Below are 23456 nucleotides of genomic sequence, written 5' to 3'. Positions count from 1 at the left end.
TACCCGACATAATCGATCGCTGTCGCCGAAGGTATCAAGGGCGGTGATGATAACGGCAACGGCGTCGATGCAGGAGGAGCTGGTCCGACCGCTTGCGCAGGCGTGGGTAGCCATCCAAAGAATAAGGCGATGAACTGCATATGAAAGCAGAAGGGGATTTTGAGCAACAACATCGTCGCTGCTCTCCTATGCCCACTGTGTATAGCTTATGCTATACGCTATAGTACTAAGTATGCCAAGCTGTGCACATTTATTACAGTTTTAGTTGACCTGCGAGATCTTGTGATCTCAGAGGCCATATGCCATCGTCGTACCTATCTCCCCACTTCACCGCTAGGGGGTGCTGACATCTCGAAGTGTTCTCATGTTAGGCTTCGACTCGTTCGAAACAAGAAGTGATCTCGAAAACTTCGCGAGGTTATCCGTAATACACTGTCGTCGAAACGACCTGAGACCAAGTAAAAGCCATTTACGCAATCATTTGCTATGAACAAAGAGAATTCTACAAAAGCTACACCAAATTCAATTCAAAGCGGGCAGCAGAGACCGCCACCATGTTTTACGTAAACTATTTAAACCACGCAAAGCCAGTAACGCGAAATCTGAGAAATAGCGTGCATACGCTACACGCTACGGGTCCCTTGGCGTTCTGCGCATGCGCAGTGACACGCTATTTTATAGCGTACGATAAACTAAGCCTCTCTATTCTGAAAGTGCATGCTTCATTGTGCTGCTGCCGCCATGGATAACGACTGCTGCTTAAGAAAGTATGTTCCAGCCGTAATATTATGATAGTGAACGCTTGTGTATGAGCCTTTGACTAGATGCTCTGTTTGCATGTAGTGGTTCTTAACGTAGGAGGCCATTTGTTACTGCTCAGAACAAAAATGATGAGAGAGCCTATTTATCAAATTAGTCTTTCTCAGAAGTTGCATTTGAGGTTTTATTCACCGAAAAGTGCTGCTTGCCACTCACATGCCACGAGAGTGTGGCCATTCGGGAACCAAGTTATACAGTATAGACCACTTATAACGTAACCTCCTATAGTGCAGGACCGGATATAGTAGGGTCTTTTCAGACTCCCGTTAGCACTCATAGCACTCCATGTTTCCCATAGCACTCCATGTATACGCATACCGCTTACAGTGCAGCCGTGTGAGACGAAATACCGGTTATAATGCGGCTTCCGCGGGAAAATCTCGCCGACAAGAGCGGTAGCGACCAAGCTTCTTAACGTGGTGCTTCCACCGATGGGAGAGGAGATCAACGAGGGTGATGCGGAGGAGGAGCATGAGACGTGGAGCACGAGTCCAAGGGCGATAAAATCGTCGCCGTGCGCCGTATGTGCGAGTGAAAGCACAGCGGAGAGCAAATGCGACTTTTATTGCGCGAAAGGCCAGGGGGGTATGGGAGGGAGGGAGGGCGACACTGTGTTGCATCACTGAATGCGTATCTTGCAACCGGGTGCAAGGGGATCTGGCGATGCAATCTCCCACGCAAAAGGAACTAAGCGGGAAGGCAGCACGGGAGGGTTGGGGGGGGGGGGGGGGGCGGGCGCGGATTCTACTCTGGCAACAAATGCGTTCTTGTACTTTGCACCTGTGTCGGCTGTCGGTGTTGTCGCGCGCACCGTATCTTGAAAGCGATCTCCACACGGCTCTGACCTTTGTTTGCGCTGTGCTTACGCCGCTCAGTTTCCGTTGAAGCGATAGACCGCACAAACCTTCGCTCGCTGTGGAGGCCGCGTTTCCCTACGCCAGCGTTTTGACAGTGGTTGTCTGCGGTCATCGAGTCTATTCATGTTTGCTTGTGTGCGTTGACGCCACGCTTGTTAATTCAGTTAGTAAGCGAATGTGTCAAGTTTATGCAGCCGATAAAGCTACTATCCCTACTCCTTATAGCTCTCTACTAATTTGTTATCGCAACTGATGCTTCACCTTTTGGGCAAAACTGAGACATTTTTTTTAATTATTACTTTGTCTGCTTCATGCGAAGATGGTATGTACTTGGACATTAACCTTGCAACGTTCATAAATTTAAATGGATGCAAACCTCTCTAGTGCACGTTTCGATTCTCGGAGAAGAGCGGCTGCTTGGTCTACATGTTTTTTTTTGCATACGTGCAGGGCTTGAAAATAGTTGTTTTGGTTATAGTGCGGTACCGCTTATAGTGCAGATATTCACAACTCCGGTGACTTACATTATAAGCGGTTTACACTGTAGCTAGGTTTCTTCTGAAACTATCAACATCTCAGAAAGCAGGATACAGGTGCTGCTTCAGCATTAGGAATGCTTGTACCCGCTATGGCTGAGTGGTACAAATGCAGATTTCAAGTGAGTGCTCTCTGCGGCAGGATGGCATTCTGTGGCAGAGCTTGTGAACTGCTTTAAATCTGTCATTTTTGTCTGTCAGTTCTTGTCTCGTGCAGATTGTCCTTATCGACATGTTTAACCTTGCCTTCTGTTTCATGATTACTGAGCAGCATCTTTGTGGTAGCAGTTTGTTTAACTTTGACCTTTTGTGAGCTTGCTTGTTTCTGGACTCTAACCTGTGCACGTAGGTGACCTCGCAGCCGACGGTGCCTACCAGCCATCTCACAGACCCTGGTTTCGAGGAGGCAAGTTTTTTTATTCATTGAGTAGCCCTTGAGTACGCCTTGCATTCAGTCCAACTAGGTCTGCTCTACTTTTCATTATGTGAGTGCACATTACATTTCCCGTGATATCTTCATCTGAACCATAACGAGCGTCAAGGTTCTTAGATGTTCTGTGCTTGCAAGTGAACTTAGATGTTCTGTGCTGCCATTGAGAGTGTGAGCTTTCAGCCTTTACTAATGACACAACAATAAACTTACTTTTAATGCGATTGGGAACCTTACCTAGTTTGTGGTATGTCTTTCTGTACGTAACCTTTCCCACGCCAACTTGGGTCAATGTGTAAAGCATCGGGCTGCTGTGCTGAGGTTCATAAACCAAACATCGGGCATGTTTTATTGCATTTCTTTGTGAACTCCACTCAATTTACGGTATGTATGTTTGTCTCTGTCTAATCATGCCAACTTGGGTCACTGTGCATGTGCCATTGGGTGTTTGCTGCTCTTCAATTTAAAAATATCTTTCGAAATTTCTCCAGTACTGCTGTACTGGCTGTACTGCTGTACTGTACTAGCTGTACTAGCTGTACAGCTAGTACTAGCAGCTAGTACTAGCTGTACTAGCTGTACAGCTAGTACTAGCAGCTAGTACAGCTAGTAGTGTAGCAGCTGTACTAGCTGGGTGTACTGTCACCCAGCTAGTACAGCAAGAATAGTTGACCAGCAACAGATAGACAAAAACACGCCAGCCTTTAGCAATGGCTGGGCCTCGGAGAGCGCGCGCGCAATCACGAACTTTGTCATTCTCACCTCGAGGGGCCAGTGTCACCACGTGCCAACTTATTTCGCGTCATTGCACCCCTCAAAAAAGCGACTGACCCAGTCACTTCAAGGGCAGCGGGCGAGCACTATGGGCAAGAGTGCCAACATTTAAAGGAAAAAAAATATACAGGAATGTACACAATGCTGAAGCGGTTTGTGAGGGTTGCTTATCCCTCGCGTGCTTAGTACGGCTTCATCCGTACTACGTGGACGACTTCAGCACGGGGACGGCATCGGTTCGAACCAGGATCAGAGCTTTGAGGCACCACCTCGTAGTTCCCATCACTGAGGTGGCGTACAATTTCGTAGGGGCCGAAATAGCGGCACAACAATTTCTCCGAGAGCCCACTGTGTCGGATAGGTGTCCACACCCACACGCGGTCACCTGGTGAGTACTGGATGTTCCGTCGGGTCCGGTTGTAACGGCAGGCGTCGGTATTCTGCTGGGTGCGGATGCGATTCCGGGCAAGCTGGTGAGCTTCCTCTGCTTTCTCGACGGATTCTTCAGTGGTGTCATTCCTTGTGGTTCCGCGGTCTACCGGGAGCATGGCGTCTAAGGGGTTTGTAACACGACGTCCGTAAACGAGCTCAAATGGTGTGAACTCGGTGGTCTCCTGCACAGCGGTATTGTAAGCAAACGTCACGTATGGCAAAATTTCATCCCATGTTTTGTGTTCCACATCAATCTACATGGATAGCATGTCGGCCAATGTTCTGTTCAGGCGCTCTGTTAAGCCGTTAGTCTGGGGATGATAGGCTGTGGTCCTTCGGTGGTCGGTGTGCGTCAGCATGACGAGTTGTTGCAACAACTCTGCTGTAAATGCTGCACCGCGGTCAGTAATGAGCACAGCGGGTGCACCGTGCCGAAGCACGATGTTGTGGACGAAGAAGCTGGCGACTTCAGCAGCAATACCCCGCGGCACAGCTTTTGTCTCCGCATAGCGAGTTAAATAATCAGTTGCCATGATTATCCACTTGTTTTGCAAGGAAGATGTGGGGAACGGACCAAGAAGGTCCATTTCCACTTGCTGGAACGGCGCCGGAGGCGGATCCAAACGCTGAAGGAGGCAGGCCGGCTTGACGGGTGGGACTTTATGCCTCTGAAAGTCGTGGCACGTTCGCACATAGCGCTGAACCAAGGAAAATAGATGTGGCCAATAGTATTTCTGCCGTATGAGCGCTATTGTCCTCGCGAAGCCTAAGTGGCCAGCACAGGGATCGCCTCGACACACCTGTAAAACTTCCTCGCGCAGCGCCGTCGGAACGACACACGTTCGCACATAGCGCTGAACCGAGGAAAATAGATGTGGCCAATAGTATTTCTGCCGTATGAGCGCTAATGTCCTCGCGAAGCCTAAGTGGCCGGCACAGGGATCGCCTCGACACACCTGTAAAACTTCCTCGCGCAGCGCCGTCGGAACGACGAGAAGGAACGTTTCTTGGCTGTTCTCGAAATTTTTCTTGTACAGGACATCGTTCCGCAGGCAGTACGATGTCAGTCCTCGTGAAAGTGGGCGTGGGACAACGTCAGCTCCCTCGAGATATCGGATGACTGGAAGCAGTTTAGAGTCTGTACGTTAATAGTCAGCCATGCGTACTACATCGACGACACCAAGAAATGGCAAATCTAGCTCCAAGTCGAAGGGTGTCAAGGGAATAGGCGAACGTGACAAGCAGTCAGCGTCGCTATGCTTATCGCCCGATCTGTAGACGATTATGTCGTATTCCTGGAGGCGGAGGCTCCAACGAGCGAGGCGACCTGATGCATCTCGTAGATTGGCAAGCCAGCAGTGTGAATGGTGGTCACTGATCGCTCGAAATGGCCGGCCGTATAAGTAAGGTCGGAACTTGCTGATGGCCCACACGATTGCTAAACATTCTTTTTCGGTGGTTGAATAATTAGCTTCTGCTTTTGTAAGACCATGGCTTGCATACGCAATTACGCGTTCTGCACTGTCTTGCCATTCAACCAGAAAGGCCCCGAGTCCTACATTGCTTGCGTCTGTGCGAATTTCAGTTGCCGCGGTGTCATCAAAATGCGTTAGCACTGGAGCGGATTGAAGGCGTTTACGCAATTCGGTGAAGGCCTGCCCTTGGTCTTCCGTCCACGCAAAGGGCACATCTTGTCGCATCAGTCTCGGGAGAGGTTCAGCAATCCTTGAGAAGCCTTCAATGAAACGACGGTAGTAAACGCAGAGGCCCAGGAACCGCTGAACAGCCTTCTTGTCTTTAGGGTGAGGAAACTCGGCAGCGGCAGTGAGCTTTTCTGGATCTGGTCGTACTCCTTGGGAGCTGACCACATGGCCTAAAGACTTGAGTTCCTGGAAGCCAAAGTGACATTTTTCAGGCTTGATGGTGAGGTTTGCCTTGCGTGTTGCGGTAAGGACACTTCGTATCTGGGTGAGATGTTCATTGAACGTGCTGGAAAACACGTCGTCTAGGTACACTAGACACGTCTGCCACTTTAGTCGGACGAGTACAGTGTCCATCATTCATTGAAATGTAGCAGGAGCGGAACAGAGACCGAAAGGCAAGACTTTAAATTCGTATAGCCCGTCGGGAGTCACGAAGGCGGTTTTTTCACGGTCACGCTCGTCCACTTCGATTTGCTAGTACCGTGACTTTAGGTCTAACGAAGTAAAGAACTCAACATGACGCAGACAGTCCAAAGCGTTATCGATCCATGGCAGGGGGTAAACGTCGCGTTTGGTGACTCGGTTAAGCCGTCTGTAGTCAATGCAGAAGTGGAGTGTGTTGACTTTCTTTTTTACTAGTACAACAGGCGATGCCCACGGACTTGTCGACGGCTGGATGACGTCATCATTTAGCATTTCTTGAACATGACGCTTAATCGCCTCCCGCTCTATAGGTGACACACGGTATGGATGCTGACGAACAGGCCACGCCGACTCCTCTGTAACTATCCGGTGTTGCGTAATGAAGGTGTGCTGGACTTTAGATTCTGTGGAAAAACTGCCAGAGAATTCTGTCACTAGGCCCAGCAGCTGATCCTTCTGTACATCTGCTAAGTCAGCATTAATGTGGACGCAGGTACTCAGGCTGGCATGAGTTGTTGCACCCGGTGAAGTCACTTGTAACGTGCCGACGTTGGAGAAGTCAGCAACGTCGTTCAGGAAGGTACAGCTGTACCTTGAGGGACGTGCTGATATTCATGGCTGAAGTTTGTCAACAAAACTTGCGAGCACTTATTCTGTATTCTAACAAGGCCCCGGGCGATGCAGATGTGTCTTTCGAGCAACAGCGGGATATTTGCCTCGGCAGTACCCTCATAGTCGTCGAATGCGTCGCAGGTTACTAGGATCAATACGCTGCTTCTTGGCGGCACCGTGATGTTCTCGTCGACAATCCTCAAATCGTTGACATATGTGTCATCACTGCTGCTCCCTGCTAAGGCCTGCGCCGTCGAAAACGTTACCAGCGACTTTTGTAAGTTAATCTTGGCTCCATTAGCCTGCAGAAAGTCCATTCCCAGAATTAGGTCCCTCGAACAGCTTGGGAGGCTAACGAAATCTCCAAGGTACGTAAACCCACGAATGCTCACTCGCGCTGTGCATCTTCCTACCGGGGTTAGCAGATGGCCTCCTGCAGTGCGAATCTGTGACCCCAGTTCACTCGGTAGAAACTTTCTTCACCTTGCAGGCAAGGTCCATGCTCATAACTGAGGTGTTTGCTCCAGTGTCGATTAACGCCGTTATTTCTTCGTCGTCTACGGTGACGTAATGTTCGACGTTACTACCTCTCGTACGGTGTTTGACTGCACCTATATGTCTGCGTCGTTCTGTTTTCGTCGTTGTCGTAGTAGTATAGGATCTTGCGCACAGTCAACGTCGGTGACCTCACCTCCGAAGGTCGCTGAACTTAGTTTTCCCGACCTGCCGGGCTAGGCGAGCGGCGTCTGAGAGCACCGCGGGAGAAGGCTTGGCTTGGTGACGGTGACCTGTAACGAGCAGGAGACGATGAACGGGGCTCATGCCATCGTTGATCGCCATTGTGACGATTCGTGACGAAACTATTTCCTGCGGCCGCTCACCAGGTCGTGGACGAGGTGCATTTGGCAAGAATCCACGCAGCCCCACATGACGTAAGGACACATTCTCTAGATGTGCCTGGCTTCGCCACAATTATAACAAAGGGGCTTGTAGTCTTTGGTGTGCCAGACGTCGCTCTTCCCAGTTCTTGCTTCGGCGATGTGCGGTGGGCTGCGAGGTCTGAAGCTTGCGTCCATTTGCTGAGCGGGGTGTATCACGCTGTATGCACTTGAGGTTGGTGGACGGCATACTCCTTCAGCGTAACTCATTTCAGCATGCAGTCCCTGCTGTGGTGCCTCATACTGTCCAGGAACATGGACGGCCTGTCGGACCTCGGTGCGCACCATTTCCACAATAGAAAGTTGTCCCACAGAGGCAGCGGTCGTCTGCATCTTCTGCAGGTCCTCCTTGATGACAGCCCTGATGAGTTCGCGCAATGCATCGATGTCGTTGCCGAGGGTAACGGCAGAGAGCTCCCTTGAAATCACGGCGTCGCGGTTGTGTTGCGTGGCCCGCTGTTGAAGGGCCTTTTCCATGGTAGTGGCTTCGTCGTGGAACTCTGAAAGTGTCATCGGCGGATTTCGGATGAGGCCAGCAAAGATTTCCTCTTTGACTCCACGCATTAGATGGCGCACCTTCTTTGCTTCAGTCATAGAAGGGTCCGCACGTCTGAAGAGTCGATTCATGTCTTCTACGTGCGCAGTCACTCACTCATTCGGGCCTTGAATTCTCGTCTCTATTGCTAACTCCGCCCTCTCCTTCCTGTCCGCCCTGGCGAAGGCATTGAAGAACTGCCGATGAAATTCTTCCCTTGACGTCAGTGTCGCCTCATGGTTCTCAAGCCATGTTTTCGCAGAATCTTCAAGAGCAAAGTACACGTAGCGTAGCTTACGCTTGTGGGTCCAGTCGTTGAGGTTGGTGACCCGGTCAAAATGGTCAAGCCAGTTGTCGGCGTCCTCTGAAGCACTCCCGTGGAACGGATTCGGCGTCCACGTCTGATTGACGACCACGTGTGATGCTGCAGTAGCGGCAAGGAGGTGGTTGGTTCGTCATTCTACTTTGTTCGGGTAGCAGACCGTGTTGTGGCTGGAGTCCCTGGAGACGTCGGCTGGTACGAACGTGCACAGGGGTAAGCTCGGCCGAACTACTCGCCGGGCTTAGGTCTGGGGTACCATCTGAAGATCTTAACATCGACCGTACCTAGCACTTCCACCAGAAATGTCACCCAGCTAGTACAGCAAGAATAGTTGACCAGTAACAGATAGGCAAAAAACACATCAGCCTTTAGCAATGGCTGGACCCCGGAGAGCGCGTGCGCAACCACGAACTTCGTCGTTCTCACCTCAAGGGGCCAGTGTCACCACGTGCCAACTTATTTCACGTCAATATTCAGACATGTGCAGACTTCATGGCGCCGCCACTGGGTGGTGCAGCGTGTTCAAAGGCTTGACATGTTTTGGCAATGGAAGTTCTGTGTGTTGCTACAGTGCTAATTGCATGAATGTCGACAGTCATCCCGAGATGGTCTATTTTTTCTTATGGCTGAATGGAGACGAGAAGCAGCACTGATTCAGCCCACCTTTTTCATGATCCGACCATACTTGCTATTGCCAGTGCAGGAGCAACCTTTCCTGTGACAACAACATGCATTGTCGGAGTACTGCGCTCTCAAAAGCTGTAGCATGATGCCTACCTTGATAACATTATGGGAATGAATGGGTGGATGATTATGCAACATGATGCTTGTTTTTAAATGCTGGCACTCTCCCAATGGCACACGAAAGCCTAAGCACTAGTTCATTCTCGTAGAGGATGCAGCTAAGTTATGAAATGCACAAGTGCTGCACCTAAAATGAAAAGCACATATGAAGTGCATGTCCTGTGGCACTATGTACCTTACTTTAAGGGAGATGCTCCTCAGAGGTTAATATTTAGCTAACTGGATGAAATTTATGCAGAATATAGAGTTTGGTTTTCTATTTTCTAGTGGTTTCACTTTCTCGAAATCTTACTTTCTCGGTCTCTTGTGCAAGGTTTGGGCTTCATACCAGGCCTAGGGGGGTGTTATAAAAAAAGTGTACCATACAGTCGAGCCCAGATGAACAGCTTCATTGCACAAAATGTGTTTGCTATAGTATCAGAAATTTGTTATATTTGGGCTTACCCTCAAAACTACCCACAATGAACTGAGCAAGAAGACACACTTTATTTTAACAATGACATGCACTACTCTGATTAGCAGAAATAAATGATTAAATTTGGTTAAGCACTGTTAATCTGATAATGGTAATCCAGATTTGCCAAGCTGTCAATGTGGTTGTGAATCAAATCCCTGGCACGAGCTTGAAGCTTAAGGTAGGTGATGTCGAGACCACCGAGGTCATAGTTGGAGGCTGGCTGGCTTCCTAGATGCCATTGCAGGACGCACCCATGTTCGGTAGTTGTCGCACCTCTAAAATAAGCGCATGATCAGAGATCGAGACATCTTCTTCCAGTGTTCACCCGCAGTTGGCAAGGGAGGACGTGCTGCACTGCAATAGTTGGCTGCCTCGTGTGGCATATGGAGACGTCCTCCCCATGCTCGTCAAGAGGCTGCGGTTCATTCTGTTTGTTGGAACTGGGCACTGGGTCGTTATAACGGGACCTCTCCTTCATAAACTCCGTGTGAAACATTTTGATTGTTAAGAAGTTCACTCTAAGTGAAATCATTATATGGGGCTCCACTGTAGAGAACAGATTGCAAATAAGCCCACGAATTATTTTCGATTAGATTTATTGTGTAAACAAAAAAATGTCGCAGTTTCGCCCGAAAGGCGATAGCAAATTAGCAGAGAGCTATTCAGAGTAGGGATAGTAGTTTTATCGGCTGCATAAACTTGGACACATTTGCTTTCTAACTGAATTGACAAGCGTGGTGGCATCGCGTACAAGCAAACATGGATAGATCACACTGAATGACTGCAGACAACGACTGTCAAAATGCTGGCAGCAAGCGCAGCCGCCGTAGCGTGCGAAGAATCGTGCGGTCTATCGCTTCACTGGAAACTGAGTGGCGAATGCACAGCACATACAAAGGTCAGAGCCGTGTGGAGATAAGAGACGGTACGGGCGACCTCCACCACAGCCAGTGCAAGCGTATTTGTTGGCAGAGTAGAAGCTGCTCCCCCCCCCCCCCCTCCCTCCCGCACTGCCTTCCCGCTTTTTTGCTGTCGCCTGGGAGATTGCGTTGCCAGTTCCCCTTGCGCACGGTTGCAAGATACGCATTTGGTGCTGTAGCACAGCGTCACCCCGCCTCCCTCTCCCCATACCCCCATGGCCTTTCGCGCGACGGTCGTGTTTGCTTTCCGCCGTGCGTTCGCTATCCGTGATAGCGCGCGTCTCCCGCGCGCTATCGGGGGACTCGTGCACACGGCGTGTGGCGACAATTTTATCGCCCTTGGAATCTATACGAAACCTGACGGCGACGGCAGAAATCCGGTTGAAGTGTCCATATAATTGCTATCGCAATAAAAAAAATGTTTGTGTCTATTGTTACTGAGAACATTGATGAGTGGTTTGCTAAAATGTACAGTGTTCAGCAAATGAAAAGCGATACTCGAAGCACGTGGCTGGTGGCGCTTGTTGCGCCACCAGTGAGCGCTTGTGAAGGAGGGCTGGTGCATTGTGGGCGAGAGCGTTGGTGACACATGGGGGCTGCATCTGGCTGACAGTCATTCGATCTGTGCAAGCTGTGGTTTCTCCATCGCGCTCACGTTTTGGCAGGAACCCACAGTGCGCATTTTGCGACACTTGAATGAGTATTCTTTCATGATGTGCTTGCATGGCTCATGGTTTCGGAGTAGGGCCAAGGTGTTGGAGGCATACTGCACGCTCACTTAAACAGAGAGATGAATGAGCAGAGAAGGAATAAATGTTAACTTTTATTCTTAAAAAAAAAAGTAGCCCGAAAAGAAGACTCCCTCGCTCATGGCCTTATGCATGCTAAATCTGCCCACTTGGCTTTGGCCTCCTATTATACTAGTACTTCGTCATGTCACCTTGAGCAGCCACGACGGCCGCCATCCGGTGGGGCAGGCTGTTGAACAGGCAGACGGCGAGGTCGGTATGCGCCAGAAAATTCCGCTCGGCCTCCATGGCCGCCCGCAGTTCGTCGGCCGAGGCTCCGTGAAGCGGGCGACGAGACGTGGGCCACTTTATGGCACTCCAGACATTTTCCATTATATTCTTGTCGGCTCCTTGCGGTGGCCACTCAAGCGCCATAATGCCTCTTTGCTCCAGAAAACGAGTCACCGACCCTGCCATATCGACGGGTCTTGCTGCCAGTAAAGGAAGCCATCGGGAAAGGGCCCGTCCAAGACGTGGGGGAGCAGGGTGCTGTCTAGGAGATCATTATATGCGGCAGCATTGAACCGGCCTTCGAGACGCACCAAGGGCCCGAATCCTCCGTCCTTTGATATGGCTCCCCAGACGCTGACAGAGCAGCGTCTGCCACTGGTCACTCGCTGAAGACTTCCTCCTTCGAAACTATGAAAATGAACGAATGTTTGTCACCGATCCATTCTTATTTGGGCGTGATATGCGAACACGAATTCCGAATACAGTGGGGCACAATGAAAGCGTTGGCTGTGTATTGCAGAGCATTCGAATGACGCAAATGAGCACCAGTGTAATTCAGGAGAGTGTGATGTTGGGCTAGTTGGTTCATGCTTGAAATGTGGTGCAGCAAAACGAAACGGAAAGAAGGGACAGAAAAAGCCCCGCTTTTTTTATCCCTTCTTCTTTCCGCGTAGTTTTGCTGTGCCAGAACCACATCTCGAGCATCATCGATAAGGTGCTCGAGCAGCCGCTCGGCGAAGCCCTGCCGAATGATATGTTTCACAACGGAGAACCAGGAAATGTTAACCGATACGTAGTTTACTGCATCTGCTCAAATTCCTCCCTCTGTAAAGGTGGCAAGGTAAATTCTCCAAGGAAAGCAATGCATATGTTGAGTGACTATACGTATGCATAGGTAGTGACTATATCATAGCTTAGAGATTACTGACTACTTTGAGACACTTGGTGTCTCATTCTCGAGTTTAAGTGCTAGTAAAATATGAGGCCAGTGATCGTACCTTGTGTTACTAGTCCTCCTAATATGCTGGTGCAGTGGTGCCGGTCCCATCGGGTCGTGAAACTGTACACTCGTCCGAGAACAAATTACTCCAGTCCTGTGCAGTCCATGTCTGGTGCTCCTGGGCAAATACCGGCCGCATGGCTTCGTTCATGCCAGAGAGCAGTGGCTTCCTAGCCGGCACGCGGCTACGGAGGCCACCTTCGTGACGACCCGTCTGACCGAGCTTGTGCTAGCGCTAAGGCCGAAGTGATTTCTGATCTCCTTCGCGATCAAAAGTGGGTCATACTTTACAGCATTTGGGAGGCGTTCGTCTTCGTCGGACATCATTGCTCTCGGTCGGCATCCTTGGGGCAGGTTTTCTAGGCGGCCTTCATGGTGGTGCGCATTAACAATCCTGCCAATTGAGGAATACGTGTGCTCTGTAACTGTCGCAATCAGTGACTGCAACATGCCTCTGTCATACGTAGTAACTATTCGAATACACTCTGTCAAAAGATATACCTGGCATGGCTAATCCAGTATGAAATTCCACCTAAATAGTGTAAATATGAGGTGTTCCTCGGGTGTGAGTTGTTAAACTGAGGCCGAGCCTCAGTTCAGGAAAGACGAAGCCATTTTTTTCCCCAAAACAAAATAATTTTCATTACAAGAAAAAGAAAAGAGAACACTAAAGAGCACACAGAAACTACATAAAAAACAAACAAAAGTACAGCTAGCCACGTTATAGTCCACGCGATAAGTTCAAACAATTCTCAGTTTAGAAGAAATAAACAAAAATCGAGTCTTATTTACTCGGGCACTTGCATTGACGGCTTGCACTGGAACTTGCATTGACGGAGGTAGGAACTTGCATTGACGGAGGTAGTGGTGCGGCAGGCAGTGGCATACGAGGGACGCGAACGCACGGTAAAGCCAACCCGGACGTCTGAGTCCAAGGTTGTTGAAGTCGAAGGCCGACCAAGTGCGACCGCTAGAGCTGAGCGGCGCACGTACTGGTTCGCTGGCTCGCGGCTTCCCGCTTTTTTGCTGTCACGTGGGAGATTGCGCTGCCAGTTCCCCTTGCGCACAGTTGCAAGGGGAATCGGCTGAGGCCTGGTGCCTCTCACCAGCGTCGCTCCAGGCCTCATGATCACCCCCAGGTGACCTCTGCTCTCCGCACAGCGGCTCAGGAACAGAAGCAGGAATAACCGAGCCCTACGCTCGGCGGATCTCTTCAGGGACAACCGGGGTGGTCCTGGTTCTGTCGAGGTTCTCGGGTTCGGGTCTGGACCCCGACGACACCGACCTCGACACCAGCGACCTTCGAACCCCCGTCTCCGAGTGATCTTCCTCCAGCATTCCAGTCTCTTCTTCTTCTCTCTGCTCGTTCCTCGTACCCGTGGTTTCGTGCCCACTACTGATTGGTTCATCCGCTTTCTCCCTTGTCCGGCCGCTCGTGCCACCACCCGCCAACATTGTCTTCCTTGTCGGCGACTCGATGGTGTTTGGAGCAGACGCTCCTACACAGTGTTTCGTCGCTGTCTACTCACTCATGACAAAGGCCATAAGCGAGGGAAGCCTTTTTTTTTGGGGGGGGGGCAACATTTTTTTATTTTTTAAGAATAAACGTTAATATTTATTCCTTCTGCACTCATTCATCTCTCTGTTTTAGTGAGCTCGCAGTATGCCTCCAAGACAGTAACGCGATTGATAAGGCTGGGTGTCTTTCATGTCCAAACTATTAGATAAGACGGGGAAGCGTCGGTCGTTGTCAGAATGTTTCGACGCAGAGGCTCGAAGCATAATATTGCTACACGCGTGCTGTGTTAGGTCATTTGAATGAGGCGCATGGGAGCCATCACTCAAGCCAAGAGGAGTAAGAATGAACTGGGTTCGCACTGTGAATCCAACCGGTCAGCGCTGCAACCGTTGCTGTAAATATAACCTTTAAATAGCTTCTCGTTTGATTGACTCGTCCATCGCGTAACAATATTGTCTATTTGCAAGCAGCAACGCGCATGGGGTTGGGGGCATATCTAGGAGCGTCTTGTGCTGCTTGGTAAGCCTATAGGTCGATTTTACGCCGGCAAAGACTGTGACCTCATGGACACAGGAGGCCTTTCTCCTCTGTGTTGGTCACTGGCCTTTCGCTGATGACTTCTTATCGTAACGTAGACCGGTGACGGTTCATATGACGGTGTCAATTAGCCAGCTTCGGTTGCGCAGAGACTTTTGTTGAATGGATGAACGTATCACGAGGCTTTACGTGCAAGAGAATGCTCTACTTGTGAGGCTGTATGGCATGTGTTACGCACACACAGACATTAACGCGAGTACAAGAAACGAACGGAAATCTTGCACACTAAGCACTGTTTACTGAATCGCTCACACTTATCAGGCATATTTCATTTCGCAGAGTAAAAGATTGCAAGTATACAATTAAAAATTAGATAGAACGGTGAAACCATAAAACCATAAAAATACGCGTGCCTCGAAGACTTGGTGTGAATTAATATGCTGTGCAATATTTCTCTTTCAATAATTTTATAGTGTCCACAAGGAAGAATACAGAAGGTAAACTGAAATACAGTGTGCATCTAAAATGCTCAGTCATGATATAATTTCTCGCTCTATCTTTTCTATAAACTTGTGAGGCGCAGCATTATTTGGAGAAGGGGAGTTCAGCAGTGCAACGCTGCAGACTTGAGCAGCCTGCCTCCTGCCCCTGTTGATGTTGACCATCGTGGCCGCTCAAGTTGATATTGACACGTACACATGTTAATCTTTCACCGGTGGCCGCTTTCAACATTGGCTGACAAATGTTAAACGTTATCGCTCGGCGCAGGACGCGCCTGCATTGGAAGCTTCTCGGACGTTATCAATGCTTCTATCCGTCGTCTGTGGTCACCGACGCCCATGTAATCTGATTGTATGAGCGACGCGAATTGTCTAGAACTTTCTGGAAGACACGCGGGCATCAGGGATTAATCTGGAACCTTCGATGACTCAGGTATAAAAGCCGACGCGTTTCGCCGCTGATCAGATTTCGACGATCGCCGACTGTGTTCGCCGCTATCGTTGTGCTTCAAGTGTAACTTGCTTTTGTGAGCACAGGTTCGCCCAATAAAGAATCAGTTTCGTCATTCCCAGTTTTACGACTGTTTGCTTCATCGTCACTACTACGTGACAATATAATTCGGCTACCTATAGATTCCCAAGCTACAGAACCATATACAAAAAGGTCATTGCTGAAAGCGTTCACAGTCTTTTGTTCCTTTCTTGCTTTTTGCTTTTCTCCTGCGTTTTCTTTTCCTCACTTTTTTTGTACTAAGTCTCTTAGATTTAGTGGTTCTCTGCGCCTATTCTTGTCGTTTTCCTGAGCACGCAATATGCTGTGAGCACCTTAACTCTGCTCCGAAACATTACGCCACACTAGCATGTTGCGAAAACACGAATTAAAATCTTTTCTCAGGCACACACAACCAGTCTCCCGAGAAAGTACAACCGTGGCACGTCCACTTCGAGCGGTGTGGCAGGCAAGCGCGGGGTAGAAACTACACTTTGCAGTGCTCCGCTAGCGTCCCCACGAATCACAAACCGACCGACTGTCAGCCTGATGCAGCCTTCATGTGTCACCAACCCTTTCGCCCTCAGCATATACGACAATGCACCAGCTTACCTTCACGAGCGCTCACCGGTGGTGCAACAAGCAATGTAACACCAACCCTATCGCCCTCAGCGTATACGACAATGCACCAGCCACCCTTCACGAGCGCTCACTTGGTGGCGCAACAAGCAATGTAACACCAACCCTATCGCCCTCAGCGTATACGACAATGCACCAGCCACCCTTCACGAGCGCTCACCGGTGGTGCAACAAGCAATGCATCACCAACCCTATCACCCTCAGCATATATGACAATGCACAAGCTCACCTTCACGAGCGCTCACCGGTGGTGCTACAAGCAATGTAACACCAACCCTATCGCCCTCAGCGTATACGACAATGCACCAGCCACCCTTCACGAGCGCTCACCGGTGGTGCAACAAGCAATGTAACACCAACCCTATCGCCCTCAGCGTATATGACAATGCACCAGCCACCCTTCACGAGTGCTCACCGGTGGCGCAACAAGCAATGTAACACCAACCCTATCGCCCTCAGCGTATACGACAATGCACCAGCCACCCTTCACGAGCGCTCACCGGTGGCGCAACAAGCAATGTAACACCAACCCTATCGCCCTCAGCGTATACGACAATGCACCAGCCACCCTTCACGAGCGCTCACCGGTGGTGCTACAAGCAATGTATCACCAACCCTATCGCCCTCAGCGTATACGACAATGCACCAGCCACCCTTCACGAGCGCTCACCGGTGGTGCAACAAGCAATGTAACACCAACCCTATCGCCCTCAGCGTATACGACAATGCACCAGCCACCCTTCACGAGCACTCACCGGTGGCGCAACAAGCACTGTAACACCAACCCTATCGCCCTCAGCGTATACGACAATGCACCAGCCACCCTTCACGAGCGCTCACCGGTTGTGCAACAAGCAATGTAACACCAACCATATCACCCTCAGCGTATACGACAATGCACCAGCCACCCTTCACGAGCGCTCACCGGTGGCGCAACAAGCAATGTAACACCAACCCTATCGCCCTCAGCGTATACGACAATGCACCAGCCACCCTTCACGAGCGCCCACCGGTGGCGCAACAAGCAATGTAACACCAACCCTATCGCCCTCAGCGTATACGACAATGTACCAGCCACCCTTCACGAGCGCTCACTGGTGGCGCAACAAGCAATGTAACACCAACCCTATCGCCCTCAGCGTATACGACAATGCACCAGCCACCCTTCACGAGCGCTCACCGGTGGCGCAACAAGCAATGTAACAGCAACCCTATCGCCTTCAGCGTATACGACAATGCACCAGCCACCCTTCACGAGCGCTCACCGGTGGCGCAACAAGCAATGTAACACCAACCTTATCGCCCTCAGCGTATATGACAATGCACCAGCCACCCTTCACGAGCACTCACCGGTGGCGCAACAAGCAATGTAACACTAACCCTATCGCCCTCAGCGTATACGACAAGTGCACGAGCCACCCTTCACGAGCGCTCACCGGTGGTGCTACAAGCAATGTATCACCATCCCTATCGCCCTCAGCGTATACGACAATGCACCAGCCACCCTTCACGAGCGCTCACCGGTGGTGCAACAAGCAATGTAACACCAACCCTATCGCCCTTAGCGTATACGATAATGCACCAGCCACCCTTCACGAGCGCTCACCTGTGGTGCAACAAGCAATGTAACACCAACCCTATCGCCCTCAGCGTATACGACAATGCACCAGCCACCCTTCACGAGCGCTCACCAGTGGTGCAACAAGCAATGTATCACCAACCCTATCGCCCTCAGCATATATGACAATGCACAAGCTCACCTTCACGAGCGCTCACCGGTGGTGCTACAAGCGCCGGCGGCCACGCGCTCCGAGTATCGGGTTTCATTTGCTGAGCACTGTACATGACCAATATTGCTGCAGATTATAATAATAGCTACATATCTGTATTTTATGCATCCTTGTGCATGTGCTTGCAACATTTGGCTGAGAATGTCACATTAGATACAAGAAATTTTATGCACAATCAGTGAGACCAGCCTAGTACGTGGAACATCCTTTCTGCAGCAGAGAGGATTTTCCACATTCGCCCCTAAGGTGTGTGAGTGGTGGCGCTGACTAGCACTACCAGAATTAGTTCTTGTATTAAGAACATCATCATCATCATCAGCCTATATTTATGTGCACCGCAGGACGAAGTCCTCTCCCTGCGATCTCCAATTACCCCTGTCTTGCGCTAGCTGATTCCAACTTGCATCTACAAATTTCCTAACTTCATCACCCCACCACGCCAAACTTAAGGTCAGACCACGTGCACGCTTGCCAGCTCACTCCTGGCCGCTCCTGGTTAGACGCCTTGGCAGACTTGACGCTTCAAAATGTGCAAATTGGATGTGGCTACTACGTGTCGGTCAAGCTGGTGCAGGACAAAGCTTGTCCGTAACATGGCCAGACTGGAGCATATGAGCGCGAGCAAACCCTGTCGTGACCAAAGCAAATGCTGCGCATGTGTGCTACAGTTGCATGTAGCTACGGTTTGCTACGTAGCGTAGGTACTGCAGCCGGCGTGAAGTGCCTCGATGAGTTCGCTGGCTGAGCGCACTGCAGCTCGCAGAGGACAACTGCGTTTGGCTTATGTTTGGCGCGTTGTAGGCGCCAAAATTGGAAGTAGTGGCGTCTACGTGAACATCTAAAACAAAATTTGAACTGCGCACCACGGTGACGTTCTGCAGGCAGAGTGTTGTGCGCACAGCCCGCTCCGCCTTAGCCTCTGTTATGCAACGTATCGGAGAAGAAGCGGAAACACCGCAAGAGGTGTGTTTGAGTGCCAATAACTCTGCTTCTGCTGAGTGCATTGAAGTACCTTTTGCGGCAAAGTATTTCTGAAATAATCTAGTTTAACTTGAAATGCACTTGGATAAAGGGCCCCCTTGACTGACATGTCTTCACATCTGTGCAGCTCCATGCTTGGCGCTCCGTGCATGCCCACTTGATTTGTCACGCTGTTGCCGACGCTTTATACCCACTGGCCATTATTGGGCACAAATGTGCTCATGCCCAGTGGCTGCTGTTTACTCGACTAGGCGGCAAAGGAAGCTTCGCTTTAATAAATGTTTCGTTTCAGTGTGGAGAAATAAATATCATTCATCAGTGAACCAGTTTGTAGGCCGGTTCAGTGCAGCACATTCTCTGCCTTCCAGGTTGCTTGCAGGCAGCCCGTTTCACACGGGATTTCTTGTCTGTATGCACAAGTCTTGTCAGGAGATGGCAGAGATTGATGTGTGAACACAACAGTTGGCATTCCTGCATGAATATCAATTAGAGAGAGTTAATTTTATGTAGGGGCATCACTAGGGTATGTGGCACCTGGTGTGGCACCTTGACTCATCATCTGACTCGCCTCAAAGTTTTGTGCTGGGGAGACTCTCAACTTCGTAAAATGTGCTTTGCATGTCAGTCCAGTTTGAATCTCAAGTTTCGTGCTAAACCCATATAGCAGCATATCCTAAGCAGCAACTCTGTGCCATGTTGGTTGCAGGAGTGTCCTGTTTTCTTGCCATCTGAGGAACAGAGTGACAAGTCCAAGTATGTCCTGTTTGACGACGATGAGGATGACTTGTTGTTCTCTTCTACCAGGTGAGTTGAGCTTCTCATGGAATGTAGTACTACTCATAGCTGGAGGCACTTGAAAATCTTTATTGTAGGAAACTTTGTCTTAGCGGAGTAAAAACTGCCCCTGTCATGAGTTGGCGAAAGAAAAATGGTGGCCCGATCAATAACCGAGCATGGGAGCAAGAACTTTCAATTAAAAAAAAGGTACTGTGCATTGGCTTGCACACTACATTGCTTGCAAGTGTGAACCTCCGTTCCGCAAGATTAAGCTTCCGGGATAAAGCAAGTAAATTACTGCATGTGAAGTTTTGGAGACCTTTCTTACAGGGAAAGAGACATGGATTGCGTCGGCGAAAATCCTGTGTGTCTATTTGGAAATGAGATGCATTTTTGTAGCGTTAGCTACACTGGCCTAGCCAAGCCCGTTTCCCGCGGCACATCAAGAGCCGTGCTGCGCATGCGCAAGGATCAGTGATGTCACACGGCTCGCGCACCGGAGCCACCGCAGCCGGCACCTCTCGCGCACTCCGCCGCCGCCGCCGCGACTCACCGCCGCCGGTCTGCGCATTCCAGAGGAGTGACGTCGCAGCCGTGGTAGACGCACTGGAGCCGCTGTGCTTCTGACTGGCGTTTGCCAGTGTGGTATAGCCATGGAGAAGGAGAGCGCAAATGCTGCTCAACAGCGCAGAATAACGGAGAAGCTTGACTCATCCGATCCCGAAGTAGTTGCCTGGCAATTAGCGGTTGAGCGTAGGAGGAATGAACAGAAGAAGGCTAAACGTGCTGCGGAGACACTGGAGCAAAGGGACGAACGTCTAGCAAAGCGGCGTCGCCAGGAGGCTGAGCGACGTGCCCGACCACCCCTGCAGCAACAACAAAACGCCGTCGATGCCGTCAAGGCTCGCCGATCGACCGAATATACTGTGAAACTCAGCGAAAGCGCCAGTGCGACTCGGACCTTCAGCTGAACCTTTGCTAACGCTACGTATATCCTGGCATAGCCGAGCTAAGCCACACACAATTTTTTTTTTTCATTCTTTTTCTTTGCTAGGGTGAACCTCGTCGCATGCACTTTTTTATGGTCTTCTAGTGAACTGTAATAAATCAATTGTGAGTGTAGCACCCATAGTGTCCTGTGTTCTTTGTGTCTGTTTTATTTGCACTACCAGGACTTCACCAAGTCTAAGAAAATAAATTATTGTGGAATCTTTCAAACTCCCAACAACCCAGCAACCTTTGTACGCTTCTGATTACGACCAGAAACTAGTTTTCCTGCAACACTTTGTTGCCCTTGTGGTTGAGCTTTTTACAAAATTAAGCAGTCGTGCTGGAAAACACTGAAGGGAACACTGCACATTGAACTAACGAAATTTTTATTGATGCTCTTGACAAATGTGAAATTGAGAATGGAAGAAACATTCAATCCTAATGTTTTCTGTCTTTGTCTATATAATCAATGGAGCACCCGCACACTTTTAATTGTTTTCTGTGATTGATTTTGATATCTAACATGCTGTTTTATCATAGCTCATATGACAACATACATTGCACTAAATTTTGGCCTGGGTTCACACTTTTTACAGTGATTGGAATGACTAGGGTGCATACTGTGTTGCTGTGCTGTGGGGTCTGTCTGACCACTTGCTGCATAAAAATGTAAGAGTGGGGGGAGACGTGGGGCTGCCAGCTTTTCCAAGATGTAGAAGTGACCAAAATGGCAAAGAATTTTCACCTCTAAGCAGGCATTGTCGTTCCAGTGGGCTTCCCAGAAAATATGCTTTGAGCAGTTGAACGAGCCATAAAAAAAAAAGAATATAAAAAAGAGGTTAAAGAACTATCAAGAGTTGTCCAATGAAGTGCGCAAATGTGAGATGAAAGCAATGAGTACGAAGTAGGAAATTAGTAGTGGTCTGTGTTGCCAGTTCTGCAACATATTCTACTTGGACCTTGGAATGAAATGCATGAAAGGGAATTTCGTAAACCACTCCAGACAATCGACGGTAATTATTCTTATGGTTTACAATGCAGGCCAGGGCTCTGCGGAGACAAGGATTAGTCATCCTGCAGAGCCTGGAAAGCTTCAACGGGGCAGAGAAGACTACCTTTACATCAGCACGCTTTGCAATCTTTTTCAAATTGTGGGACACACAATATACATACATGAATCACGGCTATCTTTTCTTTTTCCGGAGGTTGCTTTTTGTTGAGTTGACGAACTCGCAACTTCTTCAACATCCTTTCACTATCGATATAAGAACAGCCTGCGGGTAGCCGGCCTCCTTTAGATAGTCATAAGAACCATCTTGAAACGGCGCGCAACAGGACAGCACAACAGAGAGTAAGACGAACACAGGCGCAAACTAACTGATTTATTGAAGCCAGACCTACAGGTATCCACAAGCTGTGCAGGCGCACCATTACAAGTGTGATATGATGATTTATTAGACAATAACGTCTCACGCAATCGAGGCAGTCCACAAATGCTGATGGTGCGCACAACGACAGACGCAAGAGCACTTCTTCCTCTTCTTCATTACAATGGTCTCCGGGAGAGAAGATGAGCCATTCTGGCGACCTACGGCGTAGGTAGGATCAGGGGGTCATAGTATGGCTTAAGTCGGCTGACATGATCCGTGTCACGTCCGCGATGTCTAAGGTCGTGTGATGAGGTCACAGGCTCGGCAACGTAGTTAGCAGCCGAGGTACGGTCGATGACGCGGTAGGGGCCATTATAGCGTGCAAGAAGTTTGGTTGAAAGGCCAGGGCTGTGAGGTGGGATCCACAGCCAAACATGGGAACCAGTTGGAAAATGTACTGTAGGCACGTTACTGTCATGGCACGTTACTGGCTTTTGGCGACCTTGGGCAGCGGTCGTAAGGGTAAGGGCGAGCTGCCTACAGTCCTCTGCGTATTTGGCGGCTTCAGACACTGGCGTACATTCAGAAGCGTCGGGTTGGTATGGGAGCAGTGTGTCCATTGTACACGAGGGCTCGCGGCCATATAACAGAAAGAATGGCGAAAATCCAGTGGTAGCTTGTGTGGCCGTATTATAGGCATACGTTACGAACGGCAAAACAGTGTCCCAACTACTGTGGTCCGAGGCAACGTACATAGTCAACATGTCACCGAGTGTGCGGTTGAACCTCTCTGTCAAGCCGTTTGTTTGCGGGTGGTAGGCGGTAGACTTACAGTGAACGATGCTGCATGCAGCGAGAAGGGCTTGTATTACTTCGGACAGGAACACACTGCCCCAGTCGCGGAGCAGTTCGCGTGGTGCTCCATGTCGAAGAACGAAGTTCCGCAAGATGAAGAAGGCAACGTCACGCGCAGAAGCCGCCGGAAGTGCGGCAGTCTCGGCGTAGCGGGTCAATTGGTTGACACCTACAATTATCCATCGGTTACCCGAGCAACTGCAGGGAAGTGGCCTGTATAGGTCTATGCCGACGCAATCAAATGGCCGGGCCGGGCAGGAGAGCGGCTGTAACTCGCCAGGAGGGCGCTGTTGAATTTTACGCCTTTGGCACGCCGTGCAAGCGCGCACGTACTGGCACACGAAGTGATACATGCCGTGCCAGTAGAAACGTTGCCTCAGCCGAGTGTACGTTTTCAGAACGCTGGCGTAACCATTATGAGGAGTGG

At 49.9% G+C, this 23456-nt stretch overlaps 1 protein-coding gene across 4 annotated transcripts in view; it reads left to right on the top strand.

Moving 5' to 3' along the window:
• Window positions 1-23456, top strand: part of LOC119432389 (WASH complex subunit 2) — a 545737-nt gene that overhangs the window by 257545 nt on the left and 264736 nt on the right. For all 4 annotated transcript variants that reach the window (XM_049658605.1, XM_049658606.1, XM_037699556.2 and 1 more), the window contains 2 exons: window positions 2562-2618; window positions 19744-19841. In XM_049658605.1, the coding sequence (XP_049514562.1) occupies window positions 2562-2618; window positions 19744-19841 (155 nt within the window). The remainder of the gene's footprint in view (window positions 1-2561; window positions 2619-19743; window positions 19842-23456) is intronic.

The sequence above is a fragment of the Dermacentor silvarum genome, chromosome 11, assembly GCF_013339745.2.
Source record: "Dermacentor silvarum isolate Dsil-2018 chromosome 11, BIME_Dsil_1.4, whole genome shotgun sequence".
In the NCBI taxonomy this organism is placed as follows: Eukaryota; Metazoa; Arthropoda; class Arachnida; order Ixodida; family Ixodidae; genus Dermacentor; species Dermacentor silvarum.
The sequence above is the reverse complement of the archived record's forward strand: the minus strand, read 5'-3'. Positions and strand labels throughout refer to the sequence as shown.